At 35.4% G+C, this 19242-nt stretch overlaps 1 protein-coding gene across 1 annotated transcript in view; it reads left to right on the forward strand.

Annotated features, from left to right (window-relative positions):
- ANO3 (anoctamin 3) overlaps positions 1 to 19242 on the forward strand; it is a 286329-nt gene that overhangs the window by 69108 nt on the left and 197979 nt on the right. The window contains exons 2-3 of the mRNA XM_057507518.1: positions 5247 to 5441; positions 6527 to 6598. Of these exons, the coding sequence (XP_057363501.1) occupies positions 5247 to 5441; positions 6527 to 6598 (267 nt within the window). The remainder of the gene's footprint in view (positions 1 to 5246; positions 5442 to 6526; positions 6599 to 19242) is intronic.

A 19242-nucleotide genomic window follows, 5' to 3' on the forward strand; every position in this document is an offset into this window, starting at 1 on the left:
GAAGTTAACACAAGAGAGGTGGGGGTATTTTATTTCCCTCCTTCTCTCTGTTCCAGTGTGTAGGTTTGGCAGTGGCTACATTCCTCTATCTAAGCACACAGGTTCTGTCAGACTTACCCTCCCTCAACTAGAATTGTCTCCAGGTTTCTATGTCTGCTCCCTCTCCTTGCTCTGCAGGCCCAAGGGTGATAAGGTTTTCTGGCCCTTTTAGTTTTAGGGAGTTTTACCAACGTGTCCTGGTTTCTCTCAATCCTGCTTACACCCTTGTATTAAACTCTCTTCAATTACTGTCCCTTCATTAAACTTTCTTCAGTTACTCTGAGTTAGCCATCTCCACCGTACTAGGAACCTGATACAGGAGACTTATTTTTCCTTGTTCAAAGTGAGAGTAAAACTGAACAGTAAGTGAAGAACAAACTATTGTAAAAGAAGTTTCTGAGTAAACAAAGAAATCCCATTGTATTGCAAAGAGCAGTGGCCTTAAAATCAGAAGGACCTCATTTATTACAGGCTTCAATGCTTCTTAGATGTGAGATTTGAGAAAAGTTACTTAAATCCTTTGTGTTGCAGGACTCTCACATGTAAAATGGTGATGACAAGTCCTAACAACACTGCTAGATAACATACAGGATACACCAGGCAATTTGTGTTGCAAGCACTCAATGAACGGTGCTTTTATCACTAGCAATAGCTTCTGCCTAAAAGGGCACACTGAAGTAACAGTCAGAAATGTTCCTTTGACGAAGGCAGAGCTACAGTAATTTTCATAAGGAAGATACGAAGAGAAACCTGTGTCCATTTATGCTCTTTTCCCCAATGGTTATTATTTACATAAATATGCTTTAATTATATCCACTAATATGGAAAAGTGCATTTGGATTTTATAAAATTAAACGGCATCCCAAAACACCAACTATTCTCAGACCATCAATTTAAAAATATTTCTGATAAAGGTATAAAGTCTTACTAATTCATCTTGAGAATATGCATTTGTTAATTTTTAAGCCTCCCTCTTGTGGGCATAATGTAAAATCCATTAGGTAACAATATCATATCTTTTGTTGCAAATATTCCAAAATTCTTCTAAGAGCTTACTTGATAGAATTTTCAAAGTTCATTCTATAAAGAAATAAATGTGTTTTTTTTCTGTTACATGAGTTCTTGGGGTGAGTTAGCTTTCTTAAAGGTAAATTCTATCAAAAGAATAGATTTTTTAAAATATGTGTATTTTGCACGGAGAACAATCAACCAATTTTTCTTTACTCTCCACTTTTCTCTTTTAAATTTTCTAAGGATGTATTTTTCCAATTAAAACACCATATTAACTCAAATCTCACTGGGTTAAATGGCATGTGAATAGCAATTTTCCCTTCTTTTCTGTCAGATGTCTTATGGGAATGAATTTCTAGACTTCTTGTTGCAGTTACATCTTTTGGATCTATGTGTATACTCAAGTGAAAGTGTCATTATTCAAGGTTCTTTTAAATATGTGAGCATTAATGAATTGTTCTTAGCATAATTGGACATAATGCTAATGGTTGCTTTAGAAATATCTGCTCTAAATATAAGAAGTGATGCTTTTTCTGCAATTCTACAGGTTTATCCTTGATCTCAGGAGCTGCACATGCTTACAAAATTGACATGTTCCACAGTCTCTTTTTCTCATTATTAGCTTTAAATGACTAGTTATCAAACATTGCTCAAGGGTACAAGGTAAACCCATACAGGAAAAGAAATGGAATTTTGTAAAATAGAAGAAAAGAGTCCTGCATACAGTGTGGGGGTAGTTAATGTTAATCATGCCAAGCAAAGAACAGATACTGCTAGTTATGCCAAGCAGAATGGGAAGTCATTTGATGTGGAACTTTGAAAGAAAGTCTGTGCTCTTTAAACATGAGGATATCAGATTTACAGTTTAGCTGATGTTGGTTTCTAGCAAAATTAATCTGTGTAATTGCTTTGGAAACAGTTCAGAAATGAGAAAGCACTGCCCTCTATGGGAAGGAAAAGGCAGTGCTGTAGGAGGGGCATTTATTTCCTCTTCAACATTATTTTCTCAGTTTTCATTAAGTGTTACATTTGACAAATATTTTCAGCAGTTACATGTTTATGGAGAGTTTTCTACAGACTTTCTTACTTTATGTGAATAATCCTTTGAAGAAAATGAGTTAAACCCAAGAAGGATAAAAATGAAAATGCAGAAGTAATATACCAAAATGAATCAGCTCAAATTACCTTCACAGACAAGATTTTACTGATACAACTACCTGGACTAGGGGTTCCTCTTGGGTCGTTTTATAATGCAATCTGTATATTTTTATATTGTTTTTTAATATAAAGATCTGCTTTCCCTGTGAGTGTGCACCATTTTATACACAACACTGAGTTAGGACCTGGACAAAAGAAAGAACTCAGGAATTGTTTGGAATTATTGAATAAATGATGGGAAAATGAATAAATGAAAATTAGTCTTAAAAATAATAATTGATAAGTATTTTGTATAACACATTGTTAACTCATAGCATATTATATGTAAATCACATATCTTATTATATAGATCAGCACAAGAAATACAGTTTGATAGATGGTGGGTGGACATTTCCTGTTGCTGTGTACCAAGCAGCACATGTTCATTTTTCATCAAAATAGGTCTCATAATTGTTTAAGATTGTGGATATAGAATAATAGGTTCTAATGTTTGCATTAGCTGTGTGTTTCTGCATTCAGAGTTCTCTGCTTTTAATGTGTGTTATATTTATATCAAGTGATACCATGGTAATGAACCATCTGGGATTGGGGTTCTTGAGGAGCCCTGGAGCATTCTGAAACACATGAGCGTTGGAATCCAGTACCTATTACTATAACATTCAGTTCTGCCTGCCATTTGCCAGATTTATGACATCAAGTAATTAAATTTCTTAACGTCTTCCAGTTTCATTCCATCAGAGTAAATTTGCCAACCACAAAGGCTGTGATGTGATAGGTTCTTAGAATAGGTCACTCAGAATCCCTTTTGCCCTATGTGAGATGAAGCTTTAACCCAGCACTGAAGTGGGGATTACATGGTTATACTCACATCACAGAGACAGTACCCATATCCAGCTGCTCTACTCAGTGGTCAGTGAAAAAGTATTTAGGGAGTACTTAAGGATCAAGCAGCTTAGTGAAAGTTATCATCTACCAAGATATGGTGAAATGGGGAAGTGTGACAGCCATTTTTGTGAAAAACACCACTGTATAGGTGCTAAGTTCTTTGGAGATTACATAGTTGGCCTTATTCCCGTGTTTTCGCAGATGGGGCTATAAAAGTCTGTTTTATAGACTTGCTGAAGAAGCTAAGATTATTGAAAGAGCTGAGAGTCAAAACCAAATATTCATTCCCCAACTACCGCCTATGTGCCCGGTGTTGGCAGTGGGTAACAGAGATACAGAGAAGGTATGACCTAACCTCACCTTTAAGGAGTACACGGTGTCATAGGTGTCAGCTGACTCAGATACAACTATCCTGAAACAAATATTTTTTGAAGCATCATCATAAGCCAAGCACTGTGTTAGACACGAGATAATGCAGGATATAAAGCAGAACAAAAAAATCAGTGTCATTGTGGGCTTGCATTCTAGTGAGGTATACAGACATAAGCAAACTAAGTAAGTAATATAGGTAGCGTGGTTGAGAGTGACGTGTTACTCAGAAAATGAATGAGAGAAGTGACTTAGAAGCTAAATTTTTCACACACAGTGGGAAATAACCTGGATGTTAAAAATGAAAATGACAGCAACAAGGAAGAGTAGAGGGATAGTCAAATGATGGTATTTGAAAGCTATTTTGGGTTTTGTCTGCCTGTTTGTTTTTACAGAGGATAGATGAAGAATGGGGCGATATAGGTCAAAGGATACAGACTTTAAGAAGGGTTTAATGTACAGCCTGGTGGCTATAGTTAATAACACAGTGCTGTATACTTGAAAGTTGCTAAGAGTCAATCTTAACATTCTCTCCACACACAAAAAAGAGTTAACTCTGTGAAGTGATAGATGTGTTAGCTATCTTGATCTTGGTAATCATCCCACAATGTGTGTGTGTGTGTGTGTGTGTGTGTGTGTGTGTGTGTGTGTGTGTGTGTATCATCACTTTGTAGACTTAACAGATATACAACTATGTGTGTCCATTATGCCTCAGGGAAGCCGGGTGAAGAGAAAGCATGCATTGAAAGAGGCCATTCGGAGCTAGAAGGCTCTTAACTCCACCTCAAGTCAGGTTGATGTGAAGTCTGAGACTGTGTGAAAGAAAAGAGCTGCCCTTGGAGATGGCTGCACGGAAAGTAGTGACATTGGTAGGGAATGCAGAGCAGTACCGTGTTTGGGGAAGATTATGGAGGGGATGGATCATCCATAGAAAAAGCTTGGGATGAAATTGAGTGGGTTTTCTGATGTTTAACTTGAGTTCCCAGAGACACAGAGACACAGTCTGGGTAGGAGATGCTGTCAGAAATGTCAGTGTCACAAATGTTTCGAGATTAGAGTTCCAGGGATGAGAAATGACCTAAAATTGACATATCAGGGATGCCAGTGCATAGGCACAAGGGAGCAGGGCCATTCTCGTCTGGAGCACACAGTTACTGGGGCTTCTGCTTGTGCAGGCAGAGTACTGTTGAGGGGCATTCTCTCTTCTGGCAGATCAGCCTTCTCTGCATGAAGAGAGGGACTGTTACCTTGAGCACAGTAATGCTCCTTCTTGACTGACCCCTTGCTGCTGGCCAGGTTTGGTACTAACTGCTGTCTTTTTCCAGCTCTTGGTCACTGTTTGTGCATTATGCATGTGTTCAAGTCAGGATAGAATGCAGAAAGAAGGGCTGTGTTTAGTAATAGTCATTTGAATATTTATGTATTAGGTTTTATTTGTTTTGCTGCTTGAAAACCTAAATAATTAGATTTATCCAAACACAATCAGAATCATTATTCTCATTATTCTCAACTCCTCAAGGGAACTTACACATCAGTTTCTCTTGCATAGAACCTTTAAAAAATGGTGCAAGTTCAAGCTGGAAGAGGAGCTGTTTATTTCTCAGAAATATTTGACAAAAGTTTCACATACTTTCCCTGACCAAAATAAAATCAAATTTGTCCTAATCTCTTGGTGTTGCTTTTCAAGAGTACTTTCCTGAAAACAGCCATCACAAGATTAAAGTTATTTATTGACTTCTGCTGATTATTTCTTATTGCTAAAACAGACCATTTTGGAATTGCAGGTATGAATATGAGCAAGAGTGAGATAGCAAAAGAAATGTCATTAAAACCATCCCGGAGATCCCTGCCTTGCCTTACCCAGAGCTACGCTTACTCAAAGAGCTTGAGCCAATCTACCTCACTCTTCCAGTCAATTGAGAGTGAATCACAGGCTCCCACTACTGTTACCTCAATCTCCGCTGACAAAGCAGAGCAAGGTGAGCAGCTCTTCCTGTTTTCTTATTCAGCTTACAAAGAGGAAGAATTTTCAAACCTTCCCTCCCTTCCTCTCTTCCTTCCTCCCTACCTGCATGCCTTCCTTCCTTTCTTTCTTCTTTCTTTCCTTCCTCCCTCTCTTTCTTCCTTTCTTGGTCTATTTTACTAGAATTTATAGAGCTCATTAGGAAGAAGGCAGGCATAGGGAGAAGAATAGGACATGTGCCAGTCAGACAAAAGACCATTTGTTAGCCAGATGTGTTTTCATTTCTTCCTTGCGCTGAAGATAGCCAACCCCATGGGAACCTGGACCTAATATTTGCCGTTTGCAGGAGGAGACAGACCAGCTGTTTCTCGTGGAACTTATAACCAGTAATTGAGCAGAATATGTCAACAATAATAAATTTGTTTTTCTAGAAATAAAGACCAAAGACTTTAAATAGTACTGATAAAGCAGTGAAGATTTGTACAATGATCTGGTTAGTCAAGTGCTGACAACCAAATGTTGGTATGGAAGCCTTAGATGACACAAGGGCTGAAATATAGAGAAGTGCCAGCTAGATGCGACATTAAGGAGTCTTTGTAACTGCCCTTAGTCTTCTACACACATCTACCCATTTGAGACACACTATTATGCCTTTAGGAAATTTCTTTCTTCAAGAGTCAGGAGTCAGAAATCTGCTCAGTGGATGGGGGGTGTTTTGTATTCTCATTCCCCTTTTAAGAAGCTTTTGTCTTATGAGGATGCATTCTCTTAGGATTCCTCAGGGCTGCTGCTTCCTCTGGATAACTTGAAAATACCAAGATTCTCTTTTCAATAATAGCACTACTGGTTATAAATAGCTTACATCCATGGCCAAGAAGGAACATGGCTAATTGTTCAAGAGGATGAAGATATTAAAATATGATATAGATGTATCTTTCTCTTATTGAGTGAAATTTTAAATAACTTATTTCAACTCATTAACTTAAAAAAATTTATTCATACTTGGCCATCATGCTTGGCCATCAGTCACCATGGTCATTTTTTCTAATTGCTGTTATGTTTTTATTTCCCAAAACTATGAAATGTCTTCTTTACTTGCAGTTAACACAGAGGAGGATAATAAAGACTCAGTGCTCAAATGTTCTTTTGCTGACCTCAGTGATTTTTGTTTGGGTGAGTTGATATTGAGTATTTCTTTCCTTCTTTTCCCCTCTCCAATGGTAAGCTGTCTTCTTCAAATCTAGAACATTATGTTTTTAAGAAAAAAGAAATTATATTTGACCTTTGTCACTTATGTGTGAGTATAATATTCTAAGGTTAAAAAAATGACTAAAGAATTTCACATACAGTTTGTAATTTAAATAATATAGATGTGTAGTGAACAACAATCCCATAACTGAAAAAAATTAACAATTTCTGCTGTTACTCTTTTGTAAATATCTTTTAATTATCTATGGAAAAATTAATTTTTACCATTATTTCCAGATTTTTAAAATTTCAACATTTTCTGTTGTTTCCTTGTTATGCTAGATGAAGATTTAGCTCGTTTGAATAGCCTATTCATAGTTGTATTGCCATTTAAAATTTTTAAACTCTCTGCTGAAATGTGTAACTTTAAATAGTATATATTTATACTTTTATACCATGTTGTATCACACTGCAAAAGAATTTCTTGACTTACTTGGCAAATATATTACAGCTATGAAAATAATGGTTTTGGGCAGATTCACTTCGTTTTTCTATAGTTTCAAATTTTTATGACCTCTCTGCCACACTTTGAATATTCCTAGAGTCAGTGTCAAATTGATTCCCCTTTCCAATCCTCCAGCAAATAGAAAAAATTATGCCTCATTAAACTTACTTCATTGTTTATACCACAGTTTTTTTGTTAAGTTCCCTAGATTATCTGATAATTTTTCTTCTTAGAAGAAAATATCCCTTCTTCTAAATATCCCCATTATGTAAGATTTTTGTTTTTATACCTTTCATTTCACTCTTCTTTAAGAAATTTCTTGGCGTTCACTGACTTTTCATTGGATTAATTCCAGTTTCTAATGTCTCCCATTGTCTTGCCTGAGAGTTTCAGCTCTGGACAAATTCATTCTTGGTTTGGTGAGACCAAAAAATGACAATGGAATGTTCTTGAGGTGAAAGGGTTTATTCCCAACATTTTTCCCACGGTGACAGGTCAAGTGCTAGAACCCCATTCGCCTCAGAGCAGGTCTGCGTGCAGCAAGCTGGTCTCTGCCTCTGGGCCCCCTCTTGGCCCCTCTGCCCCCGCAGCTGTCTAAGTCTCTCTCCTTGACGCTGCCACCACTCCAGCCTCTGCTCTCCTGCAACCGTGCAACCCAGAGCACTGGGCATAGGTCTTTATATAGAGACAATAATAATGCAGTGCCCACAAGTGTGTAGTGAGCAAGCCTACCAGGGTCAGGTGGCCACAGGAACTTTAATTTTCTCTACACCCTTATTCCTCCTTTTTTAAAGATTTCATTCTTTTCTTTTCAGAGTGTATATTTAAGTAACTACTTCTGAATATTGATGTGAGGTGCAAACCTTCTGAGTTATTGTATATCTGAAGGACTTCAATTGGCTTTTACATTTGGCTGTATTTGCTTGGTTATAAAATTCTAGATTAAGAAGAATTTTCTTCAAAATTTGGAGACTGATTCACTGTCTTCTAGTATCTAGAAACCCATTGCTGTCTGATTTTCATTCTTTTCTAATTGATTTTTTTTAACTTTTTATCTTTTTAACTTTTGTGCTATAATATTTCCCAACATTGTGTTTTGTGGTGTGTGAGATTACACACGAGTGTGGTTTAATTCATTCCGCTTGAGATCATTGGACCTTTTAGTTCATCACATCACATGTCTTCTTTCTACCTCTGTATAAAAATACTTATGTATTTTTGTTTTCTTCTTTTTTTTTTCCTGGAAATCCAATTAAAAGTTAGACATTTTCTTTCATCTCATGATTTTGATTTCTGCCTTGGTTCGAGAATTTTCCAAATGTCATTTTGTTTGTATGTGTGTTGGGGGCATGCAATCATATATGTGTTTGGAATTTAATTTCCAAGAACCTTTTCTTGTTTTCAGAACGTAACTTTTTCAGAGCATCCTATTTTACTTTATGACTACCATATCTCTAATCTCTCTAATAACACATGTGATTGTCTTAAATTTTCCTATGCTCTTTAAATATTAGTCTAAATGTTAGTTTAAATATTAGTCTAAATTAGTTTAAATATAGTCCCAAGGATCAGTTTTTCTGCTTTTTTAAATTAGTCATTCTTTTATAGGTTGTAGAATTTCCTAAAATATTTGGTGATGGTTGGTCATCTGTTTACATTTAAAAACAAAAGAACAGGGAGGCTGATTCAGAGCTCTGAGTACATAGAAAGTCTTGGAAATGGAAAGACTTCACTGTAGAGTAAATGGCTAAGGAGCCGTTACTTAGATGACTCACCCAATGTCAGCTCAGCTCGAAGACTGTACTCTGAGGTGCCAATCCCCACATTACTGCTCTCAAATTCTGGATTTCTTTAGAGAAAGGGGTTGTGTTTTCATGTTCTATTGTTAGGCCTTCAGTTTTCTTGTTTTCACCCCTGATTCTGCCTCTATTTATCTGCCATATATGAGTCCAGACATCTCTAGGATTTGGCTAAGGAGATCCACTCTTTCTTCCCACTTTTGCACAAATTGTAGGCTAAACTACTACATCAGTTAACACTCTTCCATCAGAATTTTAGAAAACTCTTTGAAGGTTTTTGCTCTTTGGAAGTTGTTTTATTACTACGCTAATAAAGTATCCAGAGCAAAGGACAACAAACAAAATACCGTAAGCTCATTCAGGCATCTTGAACTCTGCATCTTTACTCTCTCAACGAGTTGATGATAAATGGCTCTTTGATGAGATATTTTATTGTATGGACCAAAGAAGGAAACCTGTAGAGCATATATTTTTAGGGATTCAGTAGAGAATTTTACATCTAAAAACCTATCCCAAGAAAAATAAAATCAGAAAGAAAAACACTTTTTTCTCACAGCTTTCTTCATAATGATTGTCAGACTTAGAAATGAAAGCAGATCAAATAATCTAGTAATGAGGGGTAGTTAAACTGTAAAACATCTACGTACTAGAATATCACATAGCCATTTATAAATTGCATTATTGAGGATTTAGTGTATATTGCTAAGTGGGAAAAAAATAGCTTAAATATAAATGTAGATATCCTCTCATTTTAGTTAAAAATGTATTGGAAAAGAGTTAGACATATACCAATATGCTAGTTTCTCCATGTGGTGAAATTATTTATGGCTGTTATATTTATTCTTATTGTCTTTACTCTCTTTTGCCCTACCTCTAAACAACATATGCAGATGTTATATAATATATAAAAAAATATTCACATCAGAATTTTTTGGTAAGTAGGGAGTTCACTCATATATCAGCACAAATAGCACACAATTCTATAGATAATTTTTGAAACTGAAATTTGAAACTGGATGATAATACTTGGAGAAACAGTGATCCTGAAAGATAGTAAACCGCCCCTCCATTACTAGGCATTATAATTTTTATTTATTTTTCCTATAACAGAGATGAGTTTACTCAACCTCCTCTTTTGTCTTTTGGTGTTATGTCATATGATTTCTGTCAGTTGAGCAAGATTTACCTTCAAATCTGTAGTTTGCTGGACTTGCCTATGAATGCCTTTGACTGGGGCTTTTCCTTTGTAGAAATAGAATAGAAATAAAATAAAGCGAAAATTTATCAAAAAGTAATACTAATCTGTTCAAATACTTATATTACAACCTCAGAGTGAATTTTTTTAAACCTGCAGAAATTAAGCCCTCAGTTTTCAATAATAAATACATTAGTGGCCTGGCTGCATTGCCAGTGTCTTGGGTTCTCAATTCTGGCTATGCATGCAAGTCACCAGGAGCTTTTAAAACTCCCTGGGTTTTAAAGCTTTAATTAGTCTGAGGAATGTAATTGAGATACATAATTTTAACTATTCCCCAGGTAAATATTGAATGCAGACAGAATTAAGAATCTCTAGCCTAAAACTTATGTCTTGATTTCTCTCTGAGGATTGTGGGGAAAATGGAAGTTCCTATGGCCAGGATCCTCACTGGACCCTGAACTACTTGATAATGTGATTGGCCGACTGCTAGGCTACTGCTTCCACACCCTTTGGCAATGAGCTATTATTGACTGAGTCACTGTATAAGGAGCCTGCCCAGTGCTCTGGGTGGAGACAGAGATGGAGGTGGATTCTGGACCTGCAGACTGCTGGATGCAGATGTGATTCTAGTGCTCAACCTACCACTGTGAGAATAAAGCCGGGTATAAACCCTTTTACCCCAAGGCCCATTTCCTTGTCATCTCTTGGTCTCACGGAATCCATAGTGAATCTGCCTGGGAATGAAACCCTCAGATGAGATGAGATATTAAGGTACTTTTTCATAATTTTTTAAACCATGAGCTGTGTTATTTATAATAGCACTCTGACTGCAAATTAGTCATGTTCTTATAATATTCATTTTTTGTGTATGGCATATAAAAAGTGCTGGCTTATTAAGTTTCCTAATTAAAGGAAGATAGCCACCAGCTGGTTCATTTCATTTACAACATCAAAAAGAACATTTAATCAGAACAAATACATGCAATTTGAGTGCAAAGGTATTTCCATAGTAATTAATTCTGAAAGAGGTTACTATTGTTAGTTATTTTCTGATAAGTAGAAAAAAGACAAGAACAAAAACCTTTTCTAAAATCCATATAGTTTGCAGAGAACCTTTCACTAATAATTCTCCCAAATTAGTACTTGTTAATAGCATAGCAATCACTCTAGTCATGCAAACCTTTCTATTCAATTCCATGTATCTTATTTTGACAGCTTTCCATCCTAAATATTAACATTTTCTCTAAATGCTTAATATAATTGGATACCCTAAATTCCACATTTCTTTTCTCATCATTCTCGTGTGTCTCAATCATTTGACACACTTGACTTACACTTGACTTAAATTTATATCTTTACAAGTACTGAGTATTTTAGCACCCCAGCATCAGTCCATCATTCTTTCCATTAGGGAAGCATCACAACTTCTGATGGTTTAAACATGCACAAATGAGATACTCACCTTTATAATGAAGGTGAGAATGAAGCTGTAGCTGACTGTAGTATCACCGAGCATTCCAGGAATCCATCTGTCTAGGAAATACTTTCTTAGAGTCAGCTGCATAATTATAATATGCATGCTTTTATCATCTTTGAAAAGAGGTCAAACAAAATCACAGGAAATACACCAGGAGTGTAATTAAATAAAGCACAAATAAGAAGTATTTTAGCATCACGTTCTCTTTTAAACCAGAGAAGTTACACTCTCTAATTTTACTTTTAAAATGTAGACTACCAGGTTCTGGCATTGGGTTGGTCAATGCATGGGAACTTCCAAGTACCAACAAGCTCTGATATGGTTTTTGTAATGTGACTGATGTATCTAATTAATGGATTTTCCTTTTTACTGTGAATTATTTTGTACTGCCCCATGGGAATATAATGCTGTGGCAGGGTTAACTGCATGAAGTCTGTCTTTCATTGAGGATCGATGTTTTTCATTGTTCTAAATGACAGCTATGGAGGATGTTCATTGATTTAGAGCTGGAAATTTACGCTTAAGTTGCCTAACAGGATTTGTAGTATATTATGAATAAAATGCTGTTTTTCCTATCAGACATTGGTCAAATATCATTCCTGTATCTACTAGGTGTGTGACTGTGGCATATTACCAACTTCTCTGAGCCTCAGTGATCTCATTTGTAAATTGGAATTAATGATCTATGCTTTGCAGGTTTTTTAATTAAATGAAGTGGCATAACTCCATCACAGCTTCTAGCACATTGTCACAGAGGTTCAACAAATATTTGTTCATTGCTTTATTGCATCACTAAGCTTATCTTTCACACCAAAGTATGTTCAGCTCAGAGATATCTTCAGTAACTAGCTGTTTCTATATCACCCAAATGTGATTCTTAGGTCAGAGTGGAATAACAATAATTTGCTGAACTCTTATTGCACAACTCTCTACCTGAATTATCTCACTAATTCTCATAACAATTCTTTGTATTAGGAACCATTATCAGCATCTTTTTTACAGATGAGGAACTTGATTTGCTAAGACATAAAATAACTTGCCAAATGCCAACTAGCTAAGCCAATGGAGAACTGAGATTCCAACTCAGGAAGTCTTAATCCCTCACCTTCTCTCTTAATCACCGCAACTGGAACAGAGACGTTTTAATGGGAAAAGTGATTAGTGTTATCCATAGAACACTAGCTCTGCAGGATAAAAATAAGTATCGGTCTGGGAGCAGCAATGGATGGGGGATAACAGTGCATGGTAAAACACATTTGGGAGATGATTAAAGAAAGCTAATCAGGTTGAGAGGTATACATTATGTTTGGTTTTCTCCTTTCATTCTTTTTATTGCCATCTTTGAGCCTTTAATTATACTTTTCATAGATGAGCTCACAAAGCCAGGGGATCCATTCAACACAGACACCTCCCCAGACACATATACCACGCACACACACACACACAATCATTCTGGAACGTGCTGATCAACGTAACAATGATTTGAAGTCCTGGTGTGGCAATAATCTTGTCCATCAATCCTGGGAGCTCTGCTACCATCATTCACCATTTTCCTTGTCAGTATGCTGGAAAATGACACAGTAGACACATTCATATTAACAAGTAACCAGTGCTTGATTATGTCTATGCCTGTGCTGCAGTAAAATCAGTGAACTTTTAATTGAAATAAACAGGACTCGTTAATACCAACATAATTTGAGTCCAACTAACCAAAATATACATCTATCTAATCTCGTGAAATCAACATTTTGCCAATGTTATGAAACTCCTTCAGGAAGTGGTTTATATTAGATCATTAAGGCATTTTGTTAGCTTTCCATGAAATAAATAGTTTAACTTAGTGGAATGCCTTATTTCTTAAAACAGTTTTGGTCAAATGAGTACATGGTAATTTTGGTTTCTTTTTGTAATACTGCATAACTTTCACTAATTTTCATTGTTCCAATAGTGTTTCATGTTAAGTTGGCATAAAAAATAATTTTCTACTAATGCTACCAATTTATTTGAGGATTACAGAAATAAGACAATTGTATTGAAAGGACATATTATTTTCTAGTTGTGACAGCCTCATAGTCACTGTAAATCTTTTCAGTTGTTTATTAAACACTTTAAGTAAGTCCTCTTGGCTCATTTTAAAAATTATATTAAGAATCTGAATCTCGGAATCCGACTTTCTCCTACAAGTGCCGTATTCCGTGCTGCCCCCTGGGCCAATCTGCTGCCATTTCCAGGCAGACCAGAGCAATATCTTCCTGACTGGCCTCTGTTCCAACTCTTGTCTCCTTTGAGTCTATATCCTGCGCAGCAGCTTCAGGAGGCTTTAATAAAAGGAAAATTAAATCTCATCATTTTTCTGCTCAGATCTCTCCAGGTTTCTCACTACATTTAAAGTGTAAACTTCTTATTGTGGCCTTCAGAGGCTTTTCAGGATATCTGGGCCTGGCCTCTCTGGGCCATTTCCTAATGCTTCCCTAACTCACAATGCTGAAGCCATTCCAACCTTCTTTTGTTTTTTGTTCATTATAAACTTACTCTTCTCTCAGGGCACTACACTGAAATAAACCAGATTCATACAAGCTTCACTTGTATTCCCTAATCTTGATTTATTTTTATTTATGATACTTAAGAAGTATTACCTGAAGTTATATGATCTATTTTTCTCCCTCTCTGTTTCCAGAGGAAAAAGATTTTGTTGATCTTGTTGACACTTGTAGTCCAGAATCAAGGACAGTACCTAGCACAGAGTAGGTACTCAGTAGTTTTAGGATTAGTGAAAGGACTGACAAATAGATGAAAGAAAAGAGAATATTGACTCACCTGTCCTTAGGGAACCTGCAGTAGAATTCACCCATTGCTTTTTCTCCATGATGTCATTTGTCACTGAGTTTTCTCACCTGTTAATAATAAGCCCTTTGTTATCTTTCTCACTAAACACCCAAATTGATTATGTTCCTCTTTTACATTTAAGTTGTATTGACAAATCTTTCTGTAGAGCATTTAAAGACCTAATAGTCATCACCCTTCTTAAGTAGTAGGAGAATGCCTTTTTAAAACTACTCTTACTGTAAAGTCCTCCCTGATTCAAAGTCATTTAGATGCTTCCTCATATTCTTATAAATGACTGTTCACTTAGATGACAATACTTTGCTATTCATATCTGTCTTATTCATATAGGCTAGCACAGGCTATCTACTCAATGATGGATAAATGCTGATTGGGTATGGAATTGAGCATAATGTATGGAAGGATGGATGTGGATAGAATAAACAGTGGCACATTAACACAGTAGAAAGCAGTTTATCTGCAGGATTTGTATAGAGTCATGGGGCTGACTGACTACAGCTCCTGCAATACCCTCACCATGACTAGCTTGTGTCAGGACTTTAGAGCAGTGACAGTGTTAGAACAGGCAACAAAAGAACTGCAAAGAGTAAGTCTAAATCTTCATTACTACCATGCTGTAACCACTGAGTAAACCATATATGGACCCCGAGATTTATTCTTCACAAGAAACTGGTGGAATAACTTTTTAAATCGTAGAATATATTAGCAGTCAGAAAATCCAGTTTTAGGTAGTTACTCTATCACTAACTAGAGAAGGGATAAATCATGTTCTATTCCTTATTATAAATAGAAATTGAGCAGAATTTAAGAGCTTTTGTGAGATGCAAGTAAGAGAATATATCTTGGGAGTGATATATAAACTATAAAGTATGAAAATAACCTTAGGCAACTCTAAGCTCATGCTGGCAATCGTGGAACATGCTATCATCGTAATGTATGGGAAGGTCACATAGTTGCACGTAAGTGGAGGCCAACTAATAACGTCACTCACACATATTTACATTGTCTAAGAGTTACCTTATGTAGTTCCAGATGCTTCTGCAGTTATAGTACAATGTAACAAAGTAATGAAATGAAATGGAGTTATAATAAAGAAGAATGCTATTAAATAATTTGGCTATTAAAATTATACTCCAAGAGACAGCTTTAAGGGTTATGTTGAAATCCAAGTAACCATATTGATCCATCTCAAGTTTTGAGCTGGTGCTGGTTTACAAACAAAATTTAGAAGACTTAATGGATAACCACTTGACTCAACAAAAGTTTTCATTATAAATCATATTATTGATGATCGGAATAGCGATTTATAGATTAAATTTTAAATTGTGAATTAGCATACTCAAGATAATTACATTAGGCTTATAATGGAAGACAATGGTGTTTTTTGTACCCCAAACTACATAATTGGTTTTATAGATTCCTAAATACTAAAGTTGTGAATTTAAAGAAAGACCAAAGAAAGGGAATATGTATTTATTTCTTCAATACCTTATGTGTACAAGTCACATAGATTATTCCATTTAATTCTTGAAACAAGAAAAATTTTATTTTCCCAGATTTTCAGATTAAGAAACTATAACTGACCCACTGCCACCCAACTAATAAAAGCTATGACCAAAATTTTAACTTGGATTTACTGAAACCATTATTAGTTCTTTGTCCACTACATCAGGCTCTCAACTTCAACATTTTAAAGATTTTTCTTAAGCTTCGAGAATCTTAGGTTTTTTTCCTTAAATGCAGCAGCTTTATTGAGATATAATTCACATCCCATACAATTCACCTGTTTAAAGTTTACAGTGTTTTTTAGTATATCACAGAGATTTGCACCTATCACCACAATCAACTTTAGAACATTTCATCACCTCGAAAAAAAACCCCATACCTATTGGTTATACACATCCCAATCCCCGAAGCCATAGGCAACCACTAATTTTTCTTTCCCTACAGATTATTCTGGACAGTTCTTATAAATGGAATCACAGAATACTTGGTCTTTTGTGACTGCCAGTTCTTCACTTAGTATAATATTTCCAGGGTCCATCCATGTTTCAGCATTAATCAGCACTTCATTCTTTTTATTACTGAATGATATTCCACAGTATAGATAAAGCTTATTTTATTTATCTGTTCATCAGTTGATGGATGGACATTTGGATTGTTTCCACTTTGGGCTTTTATGAACAATGCTTCTATGAGCATTTGTGTACATGTTTTTTGTGAAGTTGTTTCCATTTATCTTGAGTATATACCTCAGAGTAGAATGCAGAATCATCTGGTAACTCTGTGTTAAAACTTCCAAAGAACCATTAGACTGTTTTTCATAGCAACTGCACTATTTTTCATTCCCATCAGCAGCGTATGAGGGTTTGATTTCTCCACATCTTCACTGCCACTTGTTAGTGTCTGGCTTTTTGATGCTAGCCATCCTAGTGGGTATGAAGTGGTCTCATTGTGAGTTTGGTTTGTATTTCAATGATAGCTAATGATGTGTTTTTTGGCCATTTGTATATCATTTTTTGAGAAATGTCTGTTCAGATCCATTTGCTCATTTTTGAACTGGGTTGTTTGTTTTATTGAGTTGTAAGAATTGTGTATATATACAACTCCTTTATTAGATCATGATTTGCAAATATTTTCTCCCATTCTGTCTTTTCACTTTCTTAATGGCATTCATTCAAGCACAAAACTTTTAATTCTCACAAAATCCAATTTGTCTGTTTTTTATAAGGGTGTATGTCTTCCTATCATTCATACCAGAGAACAGCAAGAGTTCCATCTGTTCTGATCAAAATTAGGCTGTTACCTACGCTACTGGAAAGTTGTTGAATGTTTTGTTTTCTGAAAGTCTATATTTCTTAATGATTGGACTCTTGATTAATACACTATTAATTACAAAAATCATCATCAAATAAACTAAATACTGGGAATGTAGCAATGAACACAACAGTCACTACAGTGATGGTACTTATAGTGGGAAGAGTCAGATAATAACCATCTCTCAGCTTGTTCTCACTTTGTTTTTTTCTCTGTTTTTTATGAAGATATAAGCACAAATATATGCATGTTAACATACATCTGTTCATTTATATATACATATATATATACACACACATATATATACATATACAATGTGTATATATATGTGTGTGTGTATATGTGTGTGTGTGTAGATATATGGCATAAATATATACATTGAATATCTATGTTATAACTTAATGTCAGGTGATGCTTTATATATAGCATGTATGTTTGTATGTGTTATGTGTTATCACTTTATGTCAGGTGCTAATAAAACTAATAAAGCTCTATGAGGAAACAGAGAACTATGGGAGGTTTCACTTTAGAAACAGTGGTCAAGAAGAGATTCTCTGACATGATGACATAAGCAGAACCATGCCTGAAATAGGGGTTGAACATTCTTAACAGAGCAAGGAACAAGTGCAAAGGCCCTGTGGTGAGAAAATATTTATCATCAAGTAACTCAGTGCAGCTGGATTAGAGAAAGTGAGGGCAGGGTTATAGGAGAGGGATAAGAAGTGGTAGTAAGGAGTCAGATGATGCATACTCAGTGTGCCATAAATAATATAGACTATGACTTTTACTTGCAGCTACAAAACTATTGGAAGACTTTGAGTAGAGTTTTAATGTAATTTAAGTTAGCTTTTAAAGGACCATTCTGGCTGCCATGTGGCAGGGGCAAAATATAGTAATAGGAATATAAGTTAGAAGACTCTTATAGACTTCTGCTCATGAGCTGGTGATGACTTGGATTAAGATACCATAAAAGGTGATAAATAATGATAAATAATCAGATATAATTTGAGGGTAGTTCAGACACTTGATAGACATGGAAATCTACTTACTTAACAAATCTTGAATGACATCTACATATCAGATGTTTTTCTAGATGTTAGGGATAAAGTACTGAACAAAAAAGGAAACAAAAGTGAACAAAGAAAAGAACTGGCCCACAAATACCCTGGTGAGAAAAACAGGTATTAAATGAACATAAAGCAGTAACAGCATGCTGCATGTTAGATACTGATATGTGCTAAAGAGTAAAGCAAAGCAGAAAAATGATGTTTCATGCAAAGTCAACAGAATTTAATTAAGGATTGAACATGGAGTATAAGAGAAAATAAGAAGTCAGGATTTTGGCCTGTGCTAACTTTAAGAAGGGAGTTACTATTTATTAAGATAGTAATTGTTTCTTTATTTTATTACCCATAGGCTTAATAGGGGGTAATTGTGAACATAGATTTTCTTTCCTTTAGATTATGATTTTAGGAATAAAATAAATAAATAAACAGAAGAAAATTTTAAATTGTATCATTTAGGATCAATATTTTCCAAAATAACAAATACATTTCTTCCTTTTCATTGTTTTAATTAACTAATCTGTTAATCCCCAAGCTGTCCTAGACTTTGTAGTAAATTAAAAGCAAATGATAAAGAAATAGGATATGGCCCTAGGATAATTTTGTCTCAATTCAGATAAAATAAAAGGAGTTACAAAAAGAAAAAAGGAAGGTAGAGAGAAAGGGCAGGAAGGAGGAAATGAAAATAGTAAGGGGAGGGAAAAAACAAAATAAAATAATTGTGATAGAATTAAGAAGAGAAAATGATCAGTATTTGTTGGGGCCTTGTGGCAGGAAGGGACAGAGGAAGATCTGAAAATGTTTCATAAAGTCAGCATTTCATAAGTCTTTCAAAACTGAGCTGTCCTCCGGCAAGTTGATGATGTAAGCATGTTCCTGTTCCAGGAATATTTGTGTTATAGGAATTGACATAGAAAGGAAAGAA

This window comes from Manis pentadactyla, chromosome 9 (genome assembly GCF_030020395.1).
Source record: "Manis pentadactyla isolate mManPen7 chromosome 9, mManPen7.hap1, whole genome shotgun sequence".
NCBI classification, from domain to species: domain Eukaryota; kingdom Metazoa; phylum Chordata; class Mammalia; order Pholidota; family Manidae; genus Manis; species Manis pentadactyla.